Source organism: Diabrotica virgifera, chromosome 2 (genome assembly GCF_917563875.1).
Source record: "Diabrotica virgifera virgifera chromosome 2, PGI_DIABVI_V3a".
In the NCBI taxonomy this organism is placed as follows: Eukaryota; Metazoa; Arthropoda; class Insecta; order Coleoptera; family Chrysomelidae; genus Diabrotica; species Diabrotica virgifera.
Genome location: NC_065444.1, coordinates 4,059,847 through 4,076,834, shown reverse-complemented (window position 1 = coordinate 4,076,834; position 16,988 = coordinate 4,059,847). Strand labels below are relative to the sequence as shown.

Below are 16,988 nucleotides of genomic sequence, written 5' to 3'. Positions count from 1 at the left end.
AATATACTTACAAACTGAGAGTTTTATTGAATTACAATAAGGTAAAAAAGATAAATACATTTTACACTTTATATAGGCTTAATTTTAAAATGTAGACCAATCAACGAAAACACCAAACACTTCAAGTCTTGCACCAAGTAATAGAAACATCTCAGCCCTTCAGGATCTTTGGACTGACTCACGTCGATCAAAGAGCCAGTTTTGGAGGTAGTGAACGAGATATGTTCATCTTTGATGACGATCTCCAACTCTTGTCTTCCGATACGGTCCGGAGGAGGCCACAGGGAGTCGTCTTCTTGCATTATTTCCGAGTCGATTATGATTCTTTTGAGTTCTTCCATTACACATTGGTGTACGTACACTTCTTTTCTGATCATTGTATCGTTTTTGTAGTTGGAGTTGTTAGCGTACCGGAGTTTGCCATCCGGTCGGAACTCAAACTCGAGGAATTCGTGGCCGAACTTACCTTTGTGGCCTACGTAGTATCTAATGTAAAAATCTGCCATTTTTTAAACGACCCTGTTGTTTTTTTAGTTTCTACGTGGAGTCAATTATTAAAATGAAAATTAACTGTAAACAGAGAAAGCTTGGTCTCAGTGACAGTTACAAAGGTTATGGTCGAACGTCGAAATCTTCTTCTTCTTTCAGTAAGTGTCGCTTTCGCACTACGTGTAATATCTGTACAGGATGTTCAGTCACTTAAAATGTGAGCAAATTTGCTCAGTAGCAGTGGCGGATCTAGACATTGACCTTAGGGGGAATTTCCAATGAAACAGCAAACCAAAAGACAGAAAATGGATAAACCCAAACGTCCAAACTACATAAATAATAACTTATATGCATTATTTCCTTAATTTTTATTAACTAACATGTTTATTGGGTTGAATTTGTCTGTCTGTAGTTTAAGTTTCATGTCAGCTAATATATGTATTTTTGTTTCAACAATAATAATTGTTTCCTTTAATAGGGCTTTTCATCGATTGTCATTTGTTTCGAGCTTCTGTCATCTGTTACATAATATTAATATATCTACGTCATACGTCTTTGGTTTGTATCTTGTTTGTCATTGATATGTATCAATAACGTATGACGTAGACATATTAATATTATGTGACACATGACAGAAGCTCGAAACAAATGACTGTGAATGAAAAGCTCTATTTTGGACCTTTAGGAAGGGGGTAAATTTCCCCATTTTCCCTCCCGTAGATCCGCCACTGCTCAGTAGGGAAGTTTCGAGAAAATTATATTTAATGTTTCTCATTCTTTACTTTATTCTGTTGAATCATTTTCTTATCTGTCTTTTATGACAATAAGTGTTGAGTTTATGTAGTTCTATGCTTATCACATATCAATGACTTAATGGCAATACCACTTTCATCTGGAGGATTATCATCATCAATCAACCAATCGCGTCCACTGCTGAACATAAGCCATCTTCAGTTCTTTCCAGTGTTCTCTACACTAGGCCGCTTGTAGCCAGTTTCCCACTATTCTATTTACGCCGTCCGCCCATCTAGTCGGTGGTTATTTCTACGGCTTTTAAAGTTTTTGAACCTCCATTCCATGATTCGTCTTGTGTTCTAGCTAAGAGGCCACCCAGTTCAACTTAAACGTCGTGATTCTTTCGATAACGTCTTAAACTCCTGATCTCTGCCTGATTTGTTAAGTATGTGGTCTCGGTCTCGAAGGCTCACGTACTCACGTCCAGCATTGCACTCTTGAGATTATTTGTGTCAGTGTTCAAGGTCTCTGCTTATGGAAAACTTAACTGTAAATATTGGAGAATAAAAAATTCACCACCACTAACAGATGCATTCATTGAAACCAGGAGTTATACAGATTTACACAACAGTAAATTATTACCAATTTATAAATTTCCGTATAAAACTTTGATAAAAAAACCCAGAATCATAATTCCTAAATATACAGAATCAAATCATTTAAATAATATTTTAGTAAAATCTATACTGAGCGACTTGTGGGTTACACAGTAATTTATACAGACGGTTCTAAAAATCAAACAGGAGTAGGATGTGCTATGTATGTGCAAAATACCCATCAGCATAATAATTACAAATTATCTAGTATTAGTAGTATTTTTACAGCTGATATTATAGCCATCGAAAAAGCTCTAGAATGGATCAAAGAGAATAATATTGAAAAAGCTGTGATAATGACAGACTCCAGATCTGCAATATATGCAATTGAGAATACTGATTTTAGTTCATACAAATAAAAAATTTTATGTAATATAAAAAATAATTTGTCTAAAGTGGAAGTAGTATTTATATGGGCAAAAGGGCATGCCGGTATACTGGGTAATGAGAAATTGGATGAGTTGGCCAAAGATGCAATAAAAAAAGGTGAGATACTAACTCACATCTTATCGACAGATGCAATAAATGACGTCAAAGTTAGAATAAATAAAATATGGAAAAAAGAATGGAAAAATATTACAAGCATGTCAAAAAATTTATATTTTTCTTTACATCAAGAACTTCCTCCGCCACCTGAATACATATTTAAATATAACCTGCCAAAGCAAGATATTTCTACTATCGTCAGATTAAAAGCTCGACACGGGAAATATGAGGCACATCTGTACAAATTAGGAATAATTAATTCATCAGTCTGTTTTTGTGATAATGTTTCGATTAGAGATTTAAATCATATTTTCTTGGAATGCAAAATTAACGAGAGATATATAAATCAATTATATTACAATTTACGACAAACACAAGTTCATTTTCCAATTAGTATAGAATATCTACTAAGTTGTCATAAAATGGAAATATTTAAATTACTCATAAACTACTTGAAAGAAACAAATATAATCATTTAAGTGAAATACGTATAAATATAACAAAACTAATAAATTGAGGTAAAAATAAAATAAAAATCTGTGGCTAACGGACTCGCATCCAAGCCATTGTTTCACACACACACACACACACACACACACACACACACACACACACACACACACACACAAAGTCTCTGCTCCATAAGTTTGTTGTAATACGGGCAAAACACAATGGTTACAAACCGTTCGCTTGAGACATATAGGAATTGCACTTTTTAGAATATGGCTTAGTTTGCCAATTGCTGCCCATGTCAGGCCTATTCGCCTCTGTATTTCATTGTCTCTACTTATTTTGATCTCGTATCCCAGTTATTTGTGTCTGTGTGTTGTATGGTATTATTGTCATAAAATTTGTGATAAGTTTAGATTTCTCAAAGTTATTTTTAATCCTGCCATCTCAGACCGAATTTTAAGTGAATGTATCATAGAAACTGTATATTGTAAGTTGTCTGGATGAACTGGATTGATGCCCATGATTCATCTGGAAGATACTGGAATCATAATTATCAATGGCGTTACAACTCTTTAAGAGTCTTTGCCGCGATTACTATTTCTATGTTAATGTGCAACGGAAGTGGCAATATTACTCAACTTTTTATGACTCAATTGTGAATAATAAAAGATCACTTTGGGAATTTGGAGAAAATCTCATGATCTGATTTTATTTTGGCAAATTATTTCTCCAAAAAAATTTTTATATACAAAAAGAAAATTACTGTTCTTAATAATCACAGAATACGAAATGGTTTTATTGTTCAATATACAAAAAGTAATAATAAAAAAATTAATTATATAAAGTACAATATTGTTATAACTTTAAATTTGTGTAAGTACGTATAGGTTTATAGCTTTTTTCCGTTATGTAACAGAAGCTGCAGACGAACTTAATTTTTCAATAGGGATCGCTTTAGCTTTTTCCTTTTGTTCCGTTAAGGCTCTGGATTCGTGTATAAATACTACAAAATTAATACCCTGAAAAGGAAATATGCGTTTCAGTTTAAAATACTTAAAATATTACGCAAAGAGAAAAGTTAAACGTGTTCTCACTGTTTTTTAGAGGTGCAATCCTACGAAACTCTCTGGTTTGCTCCTTAACACGTTCTGTTCTGTCCATCTTGAACAAACACCACATGGCTGGTACCACGTATTTGAATGGCCCATTTAATAACGAAATACTACCGCCGACACTCGTGCGTCGTCGTCACCCTTGATGAAACCCTCATGCCGATACACTGTCGGCGTGGGCGCTGAACGAGTTAATGAAATCAAGCTCTTTGATTAAGAACCAAAACAAAAGTCAAGGATATCGCAACAAAAATTTCCAAACTCAAATGGTGCTTCGTAGGCCACATTACTAGACCAAAAGACCAACATTGGAACGCCACAATACAACACTGGAGACCTTGCAAAGGTAAACGACTAAGAGGAAAACCACAGATGAGATGGGTAGATAATATAAAATGAATAGCCGGCACAAATTGGATGTATGCTGCTCAAGATAGAGATAGATGGAAGAAGTTGGGAGAGGCTCATGGCCAAAAATGAATGATAGAAGGCAAAGAAGAAGAAAATAATCAAAAATAAGAAAGCAAGAATGAAAATTTTGAAAAAAAAATGTTTAAGATGGATTTATAATCATAATATCGACATTATTTTACTTACCTGTTGTCTTGCAGCTCGAACAAATCCGTCATTAGCTGTGACAGTAACAGCCTTAATCCTGTCTCCAAACGTAAAAACAGTTAGTGACCTTTCTTTAATTTTTCCTCCCACTTTCAAAATATTTTCGTCGCTATACTGAACCTCACCGAATATATCCCTAAACTCTTCCCCATCGTCTGTAGAACTGTAATCAGCATCATCACGCAAAACAATCAACCTCTTTAGTAATTCTTCAGCCCTGATCTTTTCAGTCGGACCTCCAACAGTTTCTACAATATTCACGAAATTATCCTTAGCTGTTTGACAGCAGTAAAGCTTTTTTCCTTCGAAGAAATTATCTAAAATTGGTTTTTGTGGCCTCAGCCTCTCCCACTCGGCTTGCTGCTTTAATACTGGTACATTGAAGTCATACAACTCAGCACTACCATTTGTCACAGAACTGCAATAGGCTAGCATCGCAGAAACGTCTAGATTTATTTTGTTTATGTTGGCTATATCTTTCGTGGACAAATCTGAAATATTTGGGTACTCTTCTTCTATATCACTATCAGAATCAGAGTCTAAGGGAAAGTCACTAACTCTTTCTCCTTGGACGATGATACCACGAGATTCTAGTTTTGCTGCTATGTGACTGCCTATTCCATTGGTGAAGACAAAAATTATCTGCAAACAGGAACAACGGAACGATAAGAAAGCTACGTTTTCAATATACGCCGCAGTCAATGGGAGCAAGAATAGGATATTACCTCCGAATTATATCCTACTGCATGGATTTTAATGAAATTTTGGGCCTAGCCTCTACTTATCTCCTAATTCAAAGAAACCCTAAGCCGATGTGTGCTTTTATCTTGGAGGTGGTTCCCACCCCTGCTTAGGGGTGGAAAATTTTTTGGTTAAAATTACCACGGAATTCGCTAAAGAACATAATTCTAAGCAAAAACTGTTCTATAATTTTTTTTTGAAAACTCGATACTTTTTGAGATATTTGTGGTTGAAAATCGGCCATTTTCATTGAAACATAACACCTTTTCGAACGGTTTTTTGCGAATATCTTAAAAACTACGCATCGAACTAAAAAAACTATATTAAACATTTTTGTAGGTTATAAAAAAACAAAGAGACACTTGCCTTCATAAATCTTCTAGTTGTTTTCACCCATTTTGAAAAAATGTGAAATCTTTGTATTATCCACGTCCGTCTGTCCGTAACCACAACTCCTCCGGCAATATAGCAGCTAGAATGACAAATGAGGTGTCAAATGAAAGCTGATAATCCAAGGATGGTACTAAAGGTGAGATATTTGACCTTGGCGGTCTGTCCGTCGGTGTGTACGACCGCTAATATAACTCCTCCATCATTGTACCAGGTAGAATGACAAATGAGGTGTCAAATGAAAGCTTATAATCCAAGGATGGTACTAAAGGTGAGATATTTGACCTAGGCGGTCTGTGCGTCAGTCCGTACGACCGCGAATATAACTTCTCCGTCATTATACCAGGTAGAATGACAAATGAGGTGTCAAATGAAAGCTGATAATCCTAGGATTGTACTAAAGGTGAGATATTTTTGACCTAGGCGGTCTGTGCGTCGGTCCCTCCGACCGCGAATATAACTCCTCCGTCATTATACCAGGTAGAATGACAAATGAGGTGTCAAATGAAAGCTGATAATCCAAGGATGGTACTAAAGGTGAGATATTTAACTTAGGCGGTCTGTACGTCGGTCCCTCCGACCGCGAATATAACTCCTCCATCGTTATACCAGCTTGAATGATAAATGAGGTGTCAAATGAAAGATTATAATCCAAGGATGGTACTAAAGGTGAGATATTTGACCTAGGCTGTCTTTCCGTCGGTCCGTACGACCGCGAATATAACTTCTCCGTCATTATACCAGGTAGAATGACAAATGAGGTGTCAAATAAAAGCTGATAATCCAAGGATGGTACTAAGGTGAGATATTTGGCCTGGGCAATCTTTCCGTCGGTCCGTAGGACCGCCAATGTAACTCCTCTGCCATTATACCAGGTAGAATCACAAATGAGGTGACAAATGTCAAAGTTTAGTAAGAATGACTCAACATTAGTAAATTCGTATATCAATCCACGCAAAGTTACACGTAAAATTCAAATATCGTCTTAAAGTTCTACTTTCGATTAGTTTGGGTGAAAACCTAGGACTTACGAAGTCCAATTACTTGTTATGATACAAAAAGAGATATGGTAGGTGAAAATGGTTTGTTTTTTGGTACATTCTCAAATTGGTGTATTCAACTTGAAATAGCAGAGAAACGGTCGATTTTAGGTGTATAATGCCACTAATACATTTTATAGTGCTTGAAAAGACCATTAAAATGAGCTACATTAAAGGTACATTACATTAAAACTAAGCGAGATATGCTGCAAACAAAACTGATAACTAATGTATTTTAAGAAAAAATGAGAAGTAATTTTAACCCCCATCCACCAAAATGTAAATGCATCGTTTTCCTTCGACAATACCTTTTATTATAGTGTTATTTCTATGTTAAAAAAGTTGGATGGGTTTAAAATAAATGGTTTTTGAAAAAAAAGATCAAATTATAGAGAGCATTTTTAAATTTTCTTAAAAATCTTCTCTTTCTCCATATAACTTGGAAATGATAAGAGATACAGTAATGAAAAATAAAAATGAAATTTATATCCGAAAAAGCCCTACATTTTTGTGTAGTATCTTTTTTTCGTATCTCTTTCTTTTTCGAGTTACATGGCGGAAAAGGAAGATTTTTAAGAAAATTTAAAAATGCGCTCTATAATTTGATCTTATTTTTTTCAAAAACCATTCATTTTAATCCAGTCTATCTTTTTGAACATAGAAATAACACTATAATAAAAAGTATTGTAGAAGGAAAACGATGTATTTAAATTGGGATGGATGAGGGGTTAAATATACTTCTCATTTCTTCTTAAAATACATTAGTCATCAACTTTTTTGCAGAATATCTCGCTTAGTTGGAATGTAATCGACATTTAGTATTGCTCATTTTAAAGGTATTTTCAAGCACTACAAAACTTATTAGTATCATTATACACCTAAAATCGACAGTTTCTCTGTTACTTCAAGTTGAATACGATTTGAGCATGCAGCAAGAAAACAAACTCTTCTTACCTACCATATCCCGCTTTGTATTTAAACTAGAAGATTTAAGAAGAAACGAATCTCTTTGTTTTTTTATAACCTACAGTTTTTAAGGTATTCGCAAAAATCCGTCCGAAAAGATGTCATTTTTCAATGAAAATGGCCAATTTTCAACCACGAATAACTCAAAAAGTATTGAGTTTTCAAAGAATAATTATAGAACAGTTTTTGCTTAAAATTAGGTTCTCTAGCCTCTTCCGTGGCTATTTTAACCAAAACATTTTTCACCCGCGAGAAGGGTTGGGAACCACCCCAAGATAAAAGCACACATCGGCATAAGGTAGACTTTGTTTCATGAGCTATTCCCTACTTACTGTGAAAATATCAAGTAAATCGATGTAGTAGGATGGAATTCGGAGCCAAATACTCTCATTGACTGCCCTAATAAATTAATATGCAAAAAAACTAACAAAACAGAGGGAACCTAAGCTAATGACAAATACTTGCTTTTATGTGAATAAAAAAATGGTGCTTATACACATCTGCTCTAACAGTGTCATAAGTCAAAAAAGAAAAGTATCAAGAAAACAATGTTTAATGTTACTGCTAATAGAACTTTTCCGGGTTTAACTCAAAAACTATTAAAATTATAACAGTAACTATTTTAGATATACTTCTTAATGTATAAGACACTTATACTTTAAATATAAGTAACAAAATTAAATAAAACATACCTACTACAAAAAAAAATAAATAAGTATACTGAATTCGCTCAGCCGAGATTCATTTTGACACATTGGGAATAGGAAACATACAACTACACCAGTTAATAGGGAAAAGAATCATCGATTTCACGTAAAAATGTTAAATAGGGTTTTGAAGGTTTTAAACGATAGATGAGAGATAACTGATGATAATTCCGTAAAGACGTACAGCTAATTTTTCTTCTTCTTTTTTTTAAACAGTTACAAAGGATGAAAAACTCAGTTTTTTGGCTATAAAACGTTCCTTGTGCATTTTAAAGAAAAATGTTTCAAATAAATATTGTAGACCTTAAAAAGTTCTTTAATTTGGTGGGACACATATTGAAATATATAAACAATTGACCGAGATAATTGTAAAATACTCTCATTTTTGCACTAATTTATAAATATTAATAACTGTATTTTTGCACAACCATATTTAATTTAACTACTTTAAATTATGCCAATTAATGGGTTATTTCAGTTTGCTAAATTTCAACCAGATTGACCAAATAGTTTATAAGTTATTCAATTTGTTTATCCCAGAGAGCAATTGTTTAAACGACTGTTCTTGCCCTAACAGTGACTCTAGAAATATTTTACAAATCCCAGTCGATTATTTGAGACCTTAATTTAAAGATGTATTGAAAATGTTATAAGATTTTATCAAAATTGTTATTAAAAAAACCGTCTGAAAAAACTCTACTTTTTAGGTTAAAAACAATTGGAATAACTTTGACAGTTTTTATGATACACGCTTGTATGTAGGCTCACTGAAAAGATGGTGAAAAAATACATATTAAAATAGTAAAAAGAGTTTTATATGACCAATAGAAATCAAGTTAGATTTTTTTTTCAATAAATAATATTTCCATTGTTTATAAACATTAAGAGCTGAAAATTGAATAAGTTGTTTAAGAAAATCTATATTTTATGACCCTCTTCATATATTGCATATGCAGTGAAAAAATAAAAAGTCATGGCCCGTTAAACTGATGGTACTCGTGAAACACCGCCAACGAATGTGAAGGTGAGAATAGTTTTATTTTTTAGAATGGAATCCCAATTTAAAACAATTTACAATTAAATCAACTTTTATGTGCAGAGCTTAACAAATCTGGGTACTGAACTAAAGTAGCAGATGAAGATGCAGACGTATTAATAGTGCAGACAGCTCTTTACGAACATACATATGAACCTGACAAGATCGTTGTAAAAATTGGTAATGATACCGATATACTCATAATATTGACGCAACTCTCTGCTCCGGACAATAACATATATTTTGAAAAAAAAAGCGAAAAAGGACAATATATCTATTTATTATAGTTGTAATAGTTTTAAACATTCTCATATAAGAAAATACGTTGGGTTCTTATATATTTTACTGGATGTGATACAACTTCCTCTTTTTTTAATCAAGGAAAATTTAAATTATTAACTGCATCGTCAGAAATTTTATATCTGATAAATATTTTTTATGACGAGAATGCTAACAATGAGGACATCATGAAAAACGGTTGTGATATCATTGTTGCTTTGTATTCTGCTGCAATTGATGTTACATATTATACAAAAAAACACAATAACATATTGACATTAAATGAGTTACGCTTTTTACAATTTATAAGAAATACAGGGAAAAAAACTTTTAAATTGGAAAAATTGCGTTTATCGTCAATTACAACACTGGTTAGGTAAAAAACTGGATGCTACGCATACCCAATATGGATGGAAAAAAACTGATATGGATCTTGAACCTATTTACACCTTAGATTGTTTGATTCCTGAAGTGATATTAAAACAAATAACATGTAAATGTTCAACGGGTTGCAAAAGTACAAGATGTGGATGTAAAAAATATGGTATAAACTGTACGGATCTTTGTACAAACTGTGCAGTGGAAGAAGAGGGGAAAAATGTTGCAATCGCGCTGCAGTGGTTTTCACGATGTCGAGTCAGACTTTGTAGAGGATGAACTATAACTTGCCGAGAAGTTTAGAAGTTGTAGATGTTCACTAGAATAATCAAATTAAAATTCATAAACAATGTTTTATTTTTTATTTTTATACTTATTAGATGCCTACCTAGACAAATATTAATAGCTTCTTTAAATTAAATCATAATAAAACAAAAATTAATTTTTTAAAAACTATTAAGGACTTTTAAATACTTCTTAATTTAAATTTAATTTTAATTATTGCAAATAAAAAAAAATAATGTATTGTACTAATTTATCATTATTTTATACTTATATAAAAAATATACTATATTTAATAAAATTTAAAGAATTTTTACGAAATACTTGTAAAATTTAATAACTTTTATAGTAAAATTGAATCAATTGATTTTCACGGGATTTTCCAATTTTCCCGGAAGGTGAAATTTGCACAATTTTTATTATTTTCTTGAGCTACTCCAGTTAAAAAAAGAAGATTGCGCGTGCTATGGAAGGTTATAATTTATTGCAGTTTTTTTCCAAAAAAGGCGAAGCTCGAACAGTTCACACTTTCACTTTCGTTGGTGGTGTTTCACGAGTACCGTCAGTTTAGCAATACCGTTATAATAATAAATTTTTATTATTTCACTGCTTATGCAATCTATAAACTGGATCATAAAATATAGATTCCTATAAATACAATATGTTCAATTTTCAGCTCTTAATGATTATAAACAAGGCAAAATTTGATTTATTAAAAAAATACTAACTTGATTCCTATTAGTCATATAAAATTATTTTTTCTTTTTTAATATGTATTTTTCATCAGGTTTTCAGTGAGCCTACATGCAAGCGTGTGACATAAAAACTGTCAGTTATTCCAATTGTTTATAACCTAAAAAGTAAGGCCTTTTTCAAACGGTTTTTTTTTAATAACAATTTTAATGAAATGTTAAATTTTTTTAATATATCTTAAAAATGTAGTCTCGAATAACTAATTGCGATTTGCTAAATATCTCTAGAGTCACTGTTAGGGCAAGAACAGTTGTATAAACAATTGCTCTCTGGGATAAACAAATTGAATAACTTATAAACTATTTGGTCGATCTGGTTGAAATTTAGCACACTTAAATAGCCCATTAAATGGCATAATTTAAAGTAGTTAAATTATATATCATTATGCAAAAAGTAAAGTTATTAATATTTATAAATTAGTGCAAAAATGAGGATTTTTTGCAATTATCTCGGTCAATTGTTTATATAACTCAATACTTTTTCCACCAAATTAAAGAACTTTGTAAGGTCTACAATATTTATTCGAAATATTTTTCTCTAAAATGCACAAGAAGCGTTTTATCGTCAAAAAACTGAGTTTTTCATTCTTTGTAACTGTTTAAAAAAAAAGAAGAAGAAAAATTAGTTGTACGTCTTCACGGAATTATCATCAGTTATCTCTCATCTACCGTTTAGCACCTTCAGAACCCTGTTTAACATTTTTTCATGTTTTTTTCCCTATTAACTGGGGTAAACACAATAATTCCACAAGCGGATACCTATACATTCTCAGCCATCGTCCCGGCACAGGAGCGCGTGCGGGAAAACTATGTATATTTGCAATTTTAATAATTCTCGACAATGAGTATCAAATTTCAAATTATTGGTTACAATAAGAAATAATATTGTTTTTCTATTTTACTAGTCTATTATAATTGATGGGTTGTCGAGTTGTAGCCAATATGATTCAGAATAGGTATTACCTACTTTTCTGACGATAAAATGAAAAATACCGCTTCTAATAATTATTGTATACCTTGCAGAAGAGTAGAGGATCCGATATAAGGTCGATTTGCACCGATCTGTTTAATGGATAAAAACTATTGGATATGTAATTTAGCATGTTAACAATTACAAAAAACAAGCAGGGTTGCCCGATCTAATCTTGTTCTAACTATAATTAATTAATAATTAAAAAATTAAATTTTTTTTATGAATTAAAAAAAATTCGACCCGGGCAGATACTATTTTAGGTTTTTTGGATCGTTCTAAACAAAAAAGGTCTTTTGTAATTTTTCTCTAAAGTTGATCGTTTTCGAGTTATAAATAATTTAAAACTGAAAAAGAACGAAAGATGACAATGTTCAAGGCTCAAAAACACAAATAAAAAATATGTATCATTTTTGTAATCATCATCATCGAGTATCTAAATTCAAGTTCAAACCTTTTTCTATCAGGTCTCGTTAAGAATTTTAGCCATGTTTTATTCTAAAAATATATATTTTTTAATTGTTCATGCGAGGAAGGTTTCTTATGGGGAGACGGGCATTAACAACTAAAAAACAATGTTTCAGAATGAAAGTTCAAAAGACTTATCAAGAACTGATCTAACAAGGCTTGAACTTGAATTTATGTTCTTTAATTCTTGATGAATACAAAAATGATATTTTTTACTTGTGATTCTGAGCCTTTAAAATTGTCATCTTTCCTTCTTTTTTCAGTTTTAAAATGTTTATAACTCGAAAACGATCAACTTTAGAAAAAAATTACAAAATACCTTTTTTGTTTAGAATGATCCAAAAAATCTTAAATAATAACTGCCCGGGTCGAATTTTTTTTAAATTCATAAAAAAATGTGATTTTTTAATTATTAATTAATTATAGTTAAGAACAAGATTAGATAGGGCAACCCTTGTTTTTTGTAATTGCTAACATGCTAATTACTTAAATCGACCTTATATCGGATCCTCTACTACAAGGAATAATTATTATTAGAGACTGTATTTTTCATTTTATCGTCAAGAAAGTAAATAATACCTAGTCTGAATCATATTAGCTACAACTCTGGCAACCCATTAATTATAATGGACTAGTAAAATAGAAAAACAATAATATTTCTTATTTTAACCAATAATTTGAAATTTGATAATCATTGTCGAGAATAATTATTAAAATTACAAATATACATAGTTTTCGCGCACGCGCTCCTATGCCGGGACGATGGCTGAGAATGTATAGGTATCCGCTTGTAATAATTCCTACCTCACACTATTAACTGCTCAAATCAACTTAATTTTTCATTAAAGAAAGAAGAATTATTGGAAATAGTGGGAGTGTATACTAAATTCACACAATTTTGTGGAATTTATTTCTACAAAGTATTTTTATTTTGTACAATAAATAATTTTCTCACTTGTAATCAATATACAGGGTGTTTGGTAAAGAATGGGCCATAGCTTAACCTCAGGTTCCTGAGGTTAAAATAAGCCGATTTAAGCTAACTTACCTTAGTACAAAGTTTATAATAATCGAGATACAGGGTGTCAAAGTTAAACTTTTATTTTATTTATTATTGAATATTTCCTGACAGGCATGAGATATCAACACGAAATTTGGTATGCGGGGTTTTTTTGGGACGAGAAAACTAAATTCCCTACCAAAAATTATGTGTTGCCCAGAGGGCGCCACATACGCCTTTCAGCACTCATTTAATACATTCAATTTTTTTATCCGTCACTCCGTATAATTTTGACATTAAAATTTTTATTCCCGTATTAGTTTTACTTAAAAAAGGTATACCTCTTTCATCTCCTTAAACTCAACCGTTTTCGAGATAAACGCATTTTAAATCTGCGGTGCAACATAATTTTTAGCATAATATCATTGTAGTTACACCAGAAAAATAACTTAAAACCATAAAATTATCCAAAAAATGTATCGCAAATTTCTTCAAATGGAATTTGCAATGCAATGACATAAATTTGAGAACTGGCACAATTATTATGGTTTTAAGTTATTTTTCGGGTGTAACTACAATGATATTATGATAATATAATAGATATTATGCTAAAAATGATGGTGTATCGCAGATTTAAAATACGTTTATCTCGAAAACGGTTGAGTTTAGGGAGATGAAGGAAGTATACCTTTTTTAAGTAAAACTAATAGGAGAATAAAATTTAATGTCAAAATTATACAGAGTGGGGCATAAAAAAATTGAACGTAATAAATGAGTGCTGAAAGGCGTATGTGGCGCCCTCTGGGCAATACATAATTTTTGGTAGGGAATTTAGTTTTCTCGACCCAAAAAACCCCCACATACCAAATTTCATGTTGTTATCCCATACATGTCAGGAAAAAAAAATGTTCAAATTTGACACCCTGTATCTCGGTTATTATAAACTTTGTACTAAGATAAGTTAGCTTAAATCGGCCTATTTTAACCTCAGGAAGCTGAGGTTAAGCTATGGCCCATTCTTTACCAAACACCCTGTATAATGGTGTAAATAAATAATTATTGATTGGCGTAAGGTTTATGTTATTTATGTCTGTTTACTATTAGTAATATTGGCTATGAGTAGGTGTGTTTGGTTGTGTAGTAATTTCCAGTCACTTCTAAAAATAAATTTCCAACGTCACTAGACAGTTGTGTCTCAGATTAGCAAATCGACTTTAAAAGTGTCACTTTTCTTGAGCACATTCGCAGATTGTTTTGAATAAAGCAATCGCATATATTGTCTTAACTAGACAAACAACACTTTATACAGATCTTAGATGGACAACTGCCTTGCGCAAGCTGATATATGATACTGTTTATGTTCAGTGCATTGTTGATTTTGGTTAACCATATAATGACAGTAGTCATCTAACGACACATACTTGAATCATAGACATAATACTTTTTGAAATAGGATTTTGTACTTATATTAAATTGGTGCAATAAAACCGTTTTCAGTTTTTTTTTGAGTTGTGAGTGACACTGTTTGAGCTGAGGTACGATATGTGAATCTCTACCTTTGGAAATTGAAACAAACATGGGTACTGCTTTGCACATCTAATGTATTCCTCAGCTTGATCAATTATACTTCTCACCCCATAGCTGGCATTTCCCATACATATTTGACTAACCGACTTAGGATTACGAGCAATTACTTTAGTCCAAGTTAAACCACCATCACTAATAATATCAACTGTAATTTTTCTATCGTCCAGCACAAATACTTTATTTACACTCTGACATCTTTCTACAGTTTTCAAGGTGTCGATGAGAGCAGAGAAATGAGTTAAATTTGAGCATTGCAGATGTTCTTTTTTTAAGGAATTATTTTTGTTGGCCTAAAAAAATAAGAACACAATTTATTTATAAATCAAATAAGATAAACAACTTATACTGTTTATGGATTACAAGGCTGCTTGTAATACAATCGACAGAAATAAAGTAATAGAAAAGCTAAATGAGTTCCCAATACAAACAAAAATAATAAGATTAATATATATTAAATAGGTCCAAAAATAATAATAAATAGGTCCGCAACTCTTCAACAAGGAATACCAATGCCTGGCATATGCTGATGATGTGGTTCTCATTGCAAGAAGTGGAGAAGAACTGGTAAGTGCAGCAAAAAGACTGTTTCAGGCTAGCACCACAATTGGACTGAAAGTCAACATAAATAATCCAAGTACATGGAAATTGTGAGGAGAAAAGAAGAAAACTCAATGGATATTTGTAAGTTGGAAGTGATCAGAGGTATAATTTGAGAGGGTGGATAAATATTATGTATTTGGGTACATTTTTGATAAGACTGTAAGGAGGAAGCAGAAATAAAGTAAAGACTGACCAAGAGTAATAGATATCGTGTAAAACAAAAATAAGACTATACAAAACAATAATTAGACCCACAACGCTATACAGGGCCGAGACATGGACTAAAATAAACTGAATAAAACCATACAGAATAGATTGTAAGCCTAGAAAAGAAAGATACTTCACAGAATATTTTGCAGAAAAGTAGATGAAAGAAAATGGAGACAACAAACGAATGAAGAAGAGCACTAACTGTATGCTAACCTGTCTATATCAAAAATAGTGAGACAACTCAGACTAGAATGGCTCAGTCATATAGAAAAAATACAGGAGTGCAGACAAGTCAAGAATATTGATTGGAGAGCACCTGGGACAAAAAAAGAGAATAAGACCAAGAAGGAAATGGAGAGATGCAGTAAAGGAAGTTGTCAGTGAGTTGGGAATCAGAGATTGGAAGCTGACACCTAAGAACAGAAAATGATGGAAATTATCCATCCAGCAAAGGGCTTAAAAAGCCTGTTAACCCTATACATATGTACATACAAGATAAACGACTTACTTTTCTTAAGAATTTCAATTCTTGACTGATTTTTCTGCTCAGTTTTTGTGAACCTTCAATATGTTTAAAGTTTTCAATTGACTTAATTAGTTCTTCTCCAAATATTATTTTTTTCGTAGCTAAATCCTTTAATGCATAATCATCCTCTATTTCTACGTGCATATTGTCCGTAGAAAACTAAGGAAGGAACACAAAAGGTCAGTATCTAAAAATACAAGTTTCAATAATTATTTTCAAGAGAAATCTGGTGAAATATTTTGTTACTTGTGGACTTGTGTAACCTTAATTTGAAACGTCAAAATATTTAGTTAGCTCATATGTCCATGACCATTGACCATAATTTTTAAAAAAGAAGAAATGCCTAATATTTTTGCTCATGGTTGCCAAGCGGAGGCAAATTTCCCTTATTGAGGGAATTTTTAATATATAAGAATGAAAATTTGTTTTTCAGATTACACGCTTTTTGCTTTGCTATGTACCAGTTTATGCATAGTTTATGTACATTTATTTTTCGTTAATAAATAT

At 32.0% G+C, this 16,988-nt stretch overlaps 2 protein-coding genes across 2 annotated transcripts; both read right to left on the bottom strand.

Moving 5' to 3' along the window:
• Nucleotides 1-2: 2 nt before the first annotated feature.
• LOC114330132 (protein mago nashi) lies at nucleotides 3-632 on the bottom strand. Its single transcript, XM_028279445.2, has one exon. The coding sequence runs from the start codon at nucleotides 504-506 to the stop codon at nucleotides 69-71; it is 438 nt and encodes a 145-aa protein (XP_028135246.1). The 5' UTR covers nucleotides 507-632; the 3' UTR covers nucleotides 3-68.
• A 2,952-nt stretch (nucleotides 633-3,584) lies between these two features.
• On the bottom strand, nucleotides 3,585-16,794 carry LOC114330133 (UPF0415 protein C7orf25 homolog). Its single transcript, XM_028279447.2, has 5 exons — nucleotides 16,728-16,794; nucleotides 16,464-16,668; nucleotides 15,115-15,435; nucleotides 4,529-5,191; nucleotides 3,585-3,838 (listed from the first exon to the last, which is right to left on the bottom strand). The coding sequence occupies exons 2-5, from the start codon at nucleotides 16,623-16,625 to the stop codon at nucleotides 3,725-3,727; spliced, it is 1,260 nt and encodes a 419-aa protein (XP_028135248.1). The 5' UTR covers nucleotides 16,626-16,668; nucleotides 16,728-16,794; the 3' UTR covers nucleotides 3,585-3,724.
• Nucleotides 16,795-16,988: the final 194 nt, after the last annotated feature.